The sequence below is a fragment of the Etheostoma cragini genome, chromosome 14 (assembly GCF_013103735.1).
Source record: "Etheostoma cragini isolate CJK2018 chromosome 14, CSU_Ecrag_1.0, whole genome shotgun sequence".
Taxonomy (NCBI): Eukaryota; Metazoa; Chordata; class Actinopteri; order Perciformes; family Percidae; genus Etheostoma; species Etheostoma cragini.
Window position 1 is genome coordinate 21856241 of NC_048420.1, and position 7571 is coordinate 21863811.

The 7571-nt window shown below is 38.0% G+C and overlaps 1 protein-coding gene across 3 annotated transcripts in view; it reads right to left on the reverse strand.

Annotated features, from left to right (window-relative positions):
- Window positions 1-7571, reverse strand: part of LOC117957034 (major histocompatibility complex class I-related gene protein-like) — a 10426-nt gene that overhangs the window by 1384 nt on the left and 1471 nt on the right. For 2 of the 3 annotated variants that reach the window (XM_034892556.1, XM_034892553.1), the window contains exons 2-10: window positions 7258-7524; window positions 5774-6052; window positions 5063-5365; window positions 4149-4238; window positions 2173-2382; window positions 1392-1485; window positions 783-862; window positions 631-660; window positions 1-148 (exon numbers count right to left, since the gene is read on the reverse strand). In XM_034892556.1, coding sequence (XP_034748447.1) covers window positions 1-148; window positions 631-660; window positions 783-862; window positions 1392-1485; window positions 2173-2382; window positions 4149-4238; window positions 5063-5365; window positions 5774-6052; window positions 7258-7524 — 1501 coding nt within the window. The remainder of the gene's footprint in view (window positions 149-630; window positions 661-782; window positions 863-1391; window positions 1486-2172; window positions 2383-4148; window positions 4239-5062; window positions 5366-5773; window positions 6053-7257; window positions 7525-7571) is intronic. The other variant, XM_034892555.1, reaches the window with a different exon arrangement.

Below are 7571 nucleotides of genomic sequence, written 5' to 3' on the forward strand. Positions count from 1 at the left end.
TCGCTGAGGTAGATCTTGTAGCGTAGCGAGTTGCAGAGCTGGACGCCGACAAACTTCCTGTACCAGGTTCTCTTCACGTACTTCTTCCCGTGACAGTCCGAGTACGAGTCCGTCTCGAAGGGGAACAGAGTCCAGATGGCGTCTTTTCCTGCTCACATCAGACACACATTCATCAGCGGAAAGAAAGAGAAGACTTTGGAGAGGAAGCAGAGGATATGCCCCCCCCCCAATATTTAGAAGAGGTATATTTGTCCTCAAAGAAATATGAAAGACAACACACCCCCCAAAAGTTGCGGCGAAAAAAGGGGTTCAAGATCACAACAGGAGAATGGAAATAGAGATAGACTCATGTAGATTTAAAACGTTGGAGCTTTATGGTCTAATTCTCCAATTTGATTTGTACGTGATCCCTAAAAAATATCATCTCAAACATGTGTAATGTTTTGAATATGCAGAACGTTTTGAACAATGCAGGAGAATAATAATTTAATTTCCGTACATAAAGACATCACCACCATTGTTGAATAAAAACATCACTAGAATGAAGGAAATGAAGTGTTTTTTGCTCCAAATGCCCCCCCACCACCCCCCAGTTACAATGTTAAACCAAACCTCGGCCCTTGATCGTACCTGAAACGTTCTCGCTCACTCGAGGATCAGCTGATGGAGGAAACAGAGAGGACAGCGTTTTAACTTCTTTACTGTATTTTAAAGCCATTCTGTTGCTGCTGAGTTAACTTTAGGTTTAAAAATGTAGAAATGTAGTGAAATTGTTCCTGTACCAGACTCTGTGTTGAAGGAGACCGGCTCGCTGGGAGGACCTGCACCCAGCACGTTCTTCGGCTTCACTTTAAACTCATAACTGTCAGAAAACACAGAGAAATAGAGAAAATATTAATAGCTCAATTTACTGACAATGAGTTTACAGAAAGAGATAGGATAATCCTGCTGGTTTTTTATTATGTATGTTTAATGTCCTTTAAATCATCAAAATCACTTAATTTTTTTTACTTAAATGTAATTAAATTTTTTGTCTATTGTTTACATTTTTTATTTATTTTGTTGGTATTATGTTGGTTTAATAATTTCAATACATTTTATTTTTAAATAATTTGTTTGATTGTTTAAAAAAATCATTTTAATTATCATTTCTAATCAATTTGACTTATTTAAATTTTTTTGCTTGTAATAAATGTATTGTATTTTTAATTATTTTAATTTTATAATTTGGGTTTTTCAACATACGTTCTTTTATTTGTAATCATTTTAATGTATTTTTTAATTATTTCTCATTTTATAACTTGGGTTTATCAATACCTATTTTTACTTGTAATAATTGTAATTTATTTTAATATTTAGTGTTGTTTTTTGGTCAACTAAATGAAGCATACCTAGTCTCAGGTCTGAGGTTCTCCACAGGGGTGTGGGTCTGGTTGGTGGTCAGGATGGAAACCTGCTCGCCGATGGTGGAGATGACTTCATAATCTGAGGAGAGGCAAATCCCAACCATTAGATGCTAATCTCACACCTAAAGAGCTTGCTAGTTAAACTCCTTTTTTTTTTCAACCTGGACTCTGTCAGGACTGCTTTTTTTGTCCAGTATTGAGGAAGAACAGTCGGTTTGGTCCACTAAAGGTTTCAGCCACCGACAGGCTCAGAGACAACAACATGGAAAGGATCCTACAGAGATAGACCACGTTGGTAAAGAGGAAGATTCTTTTTAACATGAACCCCTCAAATCACCATCACCAAACCCACCAGACTCCATGTAAATAAACTATACTTTTAGCCTGTAAAGAGTCGGTATATTTTCACAAGCTAATGGGTGAATTAAGGGTTTATTTCAAACAAAGCAGAGTGGTGAAAAAAGCAACACAAATTTAGAAAATCAATGTTTTTAAAATTGTCATAATAAGCGTAAACAAGTGGATTCTTTCCATAATGTTGTCAGACACTTAGAATATATAATAATCTGAGCCGGTCACTGGCAAAAACAGCACTTTTAGTGGAAGCACGTTGAGGTTTAACGTTACATTGCAGCTTGTTTTGACTCGCTTAATACTGGACCAAATTCAAAGAGTTTTTATCATCAGTCACTTAGAAAACATAAACATAAACATAGAGTCCGGGTTAAGAGAAAACCCTTTCTTTGATCTTAAATCGTCTTGGTACCGGTAGTGTCGTTGTCCGTCTTCTCCCAGTCCAGGATGACGAAGGACGGGCATCCCTCCACCATCACCACGGTGAGGTTGGAGGGCGGAGACTTGGGCGGAGCCGTCACGTTTACCTCGCTGGGTTCTTCTTTGGGGAAGTAGTTGAGAGAAGAGGCGATGGAGCAGGGCTCGTTGGGTTTCTTCCCCATTTGGTAGATGACATGAGGCGCTTAGAGAGGAAGAGGGGAGGGATCGGAAAGACCAAACACTGTCAGGGTTCAGGGCTCAGGGCTCAGGGCTCAGGGCTCAGGGTTCAGGGTTCAGGGCTCAGGGTTCAGGGTTCAGGGCTCAGCAATCTGGAAAGGTTTTCAGCTTCTCACCCGGTGACCCCCAACCAGGGGGCGGGGGGGCAAAGAATAGGTTGGAGGCATTATGCCCGTCAAATGGTGTTATAAATAGTTATAAAGCTTGTCACTAATTTATGGAACTTATTTATGAATTGTTAGAACATTTTAATCATGAAATTAATGTGTTTTATGAAAACATGCAGTTATAATGTGTTTTGTGTTGCTTGAGTCTGGAATAGAGGATTTTATATTTTTATATCCAGTACCAGAAACTTTTTCAATAAATACAATACATTTCAACAAAGATTGTGGAGTAGCTCAACTAGTGTGGAAAAATATAAATTATGATTTAATTAAAAATAATATAAGCTATGCCTATATGTTGATAGGCCTGGGACTATTATTAAATAATTGTCTAACCGCAATGTTTTTCACATAGTCGCTAATATTGGTTTACTTCTTATTATTACTTAGTATCTGAGTCCCAGAACAATTTAAAGTTTAATTTTTTTGAAAAAGTATTAGTATTAAATCTATTATATATAATACTTTACAAAAAGAGACAATTAAATGTCCAGCAAAATTTGGAATTGTTACTTCTCTACATGATACAGTAATGTAAGAGTTGAAAACTAGATGAGCATAAGATAAGCGACTTTTATATATCTATATATATATATATATATATATATATATATATATATATATATATATAGATACATACAATATATCGTGATACGTATGTCACAATACAATATTATTGCAATTTTAAACATGTTCCAATATGTAATAAATAGCAATATTCTGTGATATATTGCTATTTATTACGTTTTTCCCCTCATTTCAAATGATGTTCCAAAAAGAAACTTCTATTCCATCTAAAAAGATACATTGGTAACACTTTATTTGAAGGGATGTGCATAAGACTGACATGACGCCATCATTATTATGACGTGACACCTGTCATGAACATGAAGGAGTCATTTTGAGAGTGAATGACTGTCATTAAGTGTCATTTGCTAAATTATGACACTTTTAATGCAAAGTTATTGTCCAAGATGTCTATGTCATGACAACGTGACATTAAAGAAGACAACAATCTGTGTTATGACAACTTGACATTAACCTAGACAACATAACCATAAATAAATGTCATGACAAGCCCAATTATAAACTTTAATAAATGATTTAGCCTTATGTGTTAACATTTCATTAAATTGTCATTAAGAGGTTGTTTTCTACATTTTAAAGCATTACAGTTGTGTCATTAATATTTTTCCTTGACCTCAAGTAAAGGGAAACAATTTGGACCTGTCATGAAGTTTTGATTTCATCATCAAATGCTTATATTACACACACCCCTATTAAAACGGTAGAAATAGTTAAAAGAGTTGCAAAAGCAGCTGAAATTGTTAGTTGAAAGTACTGAATACACGGCTGAAAGAGTTAGCTAAAAGTTATGCATAAACTGTTCAAATGAATCGCAAAACGTTGTGTGAACGATAGAAATACTTAGCTAAAAATTCAAAAAAATTCAAGCTAAAGTACTATGATTGCTGACCAAAGCCACATTATTATTGGCTGTTTAACAATCATGACATATCTTAGATTTGGAACTGCCTGATCTAACCCTCTTACTTCAACTTACCCACGTAACGTTTCCTTCCCAAGGCGTCGACATCAGAGGCCGGCTGGGATTTGAACATCTCCGAATCCTCCCTGGGTTCCTGTCGACGGGCTGTAGAAAGAAACATTAACTCTCTGGTTTAGGACACGAGGTTTATAGGAGACCGTAGCTCTAGGTGTCACTAAGGTTGACAAAGATGTTTCTTTACCACTACTGAAGGAAGTGTTAGTTTACAGAAAACCTCCACCGGGACCAACCAGACCGCTGTACATTTCTCATGCTTGGTGTTCCTCTTCCTCGCTAAAAATTTAGCTTAAAAACGTTAATTTGAGCTTTGCTAAACAAACAAGAAAGGTTCTAGCATCGCTATTTGCAGAGTATAGCGTGCTGTAGCTGTGTAAAACAGCGTGGTGGACGAGAGCAGCAGACCATGAAGGTACACCATGAGTTACTATTCACGCATGTATCATGAATGGTTTTGTGATGATTTTTATAATTTAATATTTTCCACGGAATCAATTGTATTTATTTATCTTACAATTGATTTAGCTTCATATTGTCTGTTTATCTGGCATCGCTGACGGCCACTACATCATATCCAGTTATAGCAAAACAGACTGAAAGCAAAAATTGCAGAAAATAAATGTTATGTACTCCTTTATGAATTAAATAAATGTTATGTACTTCTTTAAATAATTGTCAGACTGACTGCTGTGCATTATTTTTAGAAAATAATACGTTTCTAGAAATGTCAGATAATATATAGTATTGTCTCTAGAAGTGTATCGTTTCATTTTTGTTTTGGTTGAAGAATTTAAAAAGAAAATGGCAATACTCAATACTATTGAATCGCCACCCATGTATCGTAAAAGAATCGTTACGAAAGCATTCGTCCCGGCCCTGGTGTTTGCCATCTCCACCTGATCCAGTCTCACCTCTGTTGGTCCTGATCTCTGCTTCGTCCAGTTTGGTGACGATGTCGTCCTCCACACCAGAGAGCTGAAACACACAGTCGTACGTCTTCCAGTCTTCATCTGGGACTGATGAAAGGTCCAGGTCTACACTCATCTGGAAGGATCCATCGTGGTTGGGGAGGATCTCTCCGAGGTCCACGTCCTCATGAAGCTCCTCTCCATCTTTCCTCCAGAACATCATGGCTCTGTCAGGGTAGAAACCTGTAGCGTGGCAGCTGACCGGAGCGGACGGAGACTTCTGGAGGAGAGACACTGAGGGAACCTCTGCAGAGAGAGATAGACACTAGAATGGTATGCATCTTTATATCCTTTCCTTTGTTTTTTATGTTTAATTTTGAATAGCTTCTTCAATTCTATCCTATTCTCTCCTGTATATTCTGTATGTGTGCTGTCTGTCTTATATTTTGACCCTGTAGCACCATTTTGCCTGAAGATGGTCAAGTACTAAAACGTTGCCAACTGTTAAACTTTACATATTTTCTGCAAGTTAGACAGTGTGAGGGAGCTTTCTTTTCAGCTGCTGTAGCACTGAAATTTCCAAATTTGGGATCAATTAAGTATATCTAATCTAATTTATTGTTTCCTTTTCCTTTGAATGTTGCAGTGCATTAGAAACAGAAAAGCCACATGAACACTGAGCCCATACAACAGTAGATTTGTCTATGTGATTACCTTTTCTCTGCAGGAAGCTTCTCCCATAGTGCACATACTTCTTCAGCCAATCAGGACATTTGTGGATGTAGTAGTTTTTATTATATTCTAATCTAGCTTTCTCAGCATCCCATCGAAGCTTGGTCATGAAGGCCTGTTGTTTTGGAGCGATCCATGTCAGCGTCTGCAGGTCCAACGCAATAAAGTCTTCTCCATCATAACCGTACTGATTAAAACCAATAACTTCTCCAGTCTCATCATCCCACTCACAGCCGTTCATCCTCTGTAGGATGTGGGCACCTGAAAGAGAGAGAGAGAGAGAGAGAGAGAGAGAGAGAGAGAGAGCTGGCCACAGAGAAGCTGCAAGCTATATTCGCTGCCAAAGGTCCATAATTTAAGTCAGTTTTTTTGTTAACTAGTTTTTTGTTGTCGTAATTAACAAGCGTCTTTTAAAATAACGGTAGCCAATAATTTCAATCAGCTGCAAATAAGAATGATCCAAACCAAACCGAAGCCCAAATTAAACGTTAAAAACAGTAGGCTACTGTTGGGAATGTGTTATAAGGCCACGCAACATTTAACGATGCCTCTAAAAATCGATTATTTTCCCCACCCCTATACATTAGACGTTGGATTGTGATTCTCGCTAGAACGATTCAATGCTCGAAGTTAATCAATTATAATTATTATTTTTCTTAAATGTGAAGATTTTTATTTTAAGATTACCGTCTCCAGACATGTACAGATCAGGAAACAGAGGGACTGAAAGAGGGGAACGATGGGATAATGGACAACAACTTAGAGTTTAGGCAAGAGTGCAGAAAAAAAAAACACAAAAATACCCAAAAGGATTTTTTTTATACATGCACATGATCTAATAAGACATAATAACACAAGTAGGCTGTTCATCTACGTTATCACATCTGACCACCTCGTGTTTCATGTTCTAAGAAGCCGATTCTCCGCCGTTAAACATGACTGAGCCTCTGACGTGGAAGATCACTGAGAGAGAAGGTGACTCAGCATGTTTAAGGCTTCAGCATGGAATGACTACAAGATAAAAACCTCAGAAGACAAAACATAACTTGTGTGTGACAAATACTGCATATGTCAAAATCTAACAAACTCAGATTAATACAGTATGTATATTATTTTTAAATCACGCATTGAAATGTAAGATTTGAATCGAGATTGAATTGTTGACCGCTGAATCGGAATCAAATGGTGAGGTGCCCAGAGACCCCCCCCCCCCCCCTGCTAATGTATCAACAATCCACGCAACTAACTTCATGCGCTCAAAAAACAAACAAAGAAAGAAATTTGAGGCGTGTTTGCCTTTTAAATAATAAAAGGTGGTACATGATATTGGTAAGCAATTTGACAACATTGTAGTAAATATTTCCGGTGCATCTAAAAGCGTGCTCGTTAAGATACCAGCACAAATTGGTGCATAAAAAGCCCCCACCCCCCCTTCCACTAGGCTGGCTACGGGCCGATAGGCCTACCTCCGGTTTGGTTTAAGCGTTGCTTCAAACTGTCAATGTTGGCTCTGAAGACCTGCTGATTACCCGAACACTTCAGAGCATACCACTCCAGGTGTTGTGGGTCGTCCTTTATCAGCTTTCGCATCCAGTCCTGTTTGGGTTCTGCAGACCTGATGTTGCTGTCACAGTAACCGACCTGGACCTCATCAACCAGCGCCGCGCCCACAAACTCTGGGAGGTTTGGGACTCCAGAAGACGCGGTAAGGAAATATTTCAGGGAGTGTTTCACTGCAGGACAAAGAATGTTTGGATGTTGGTTAATTGATTAAATGATT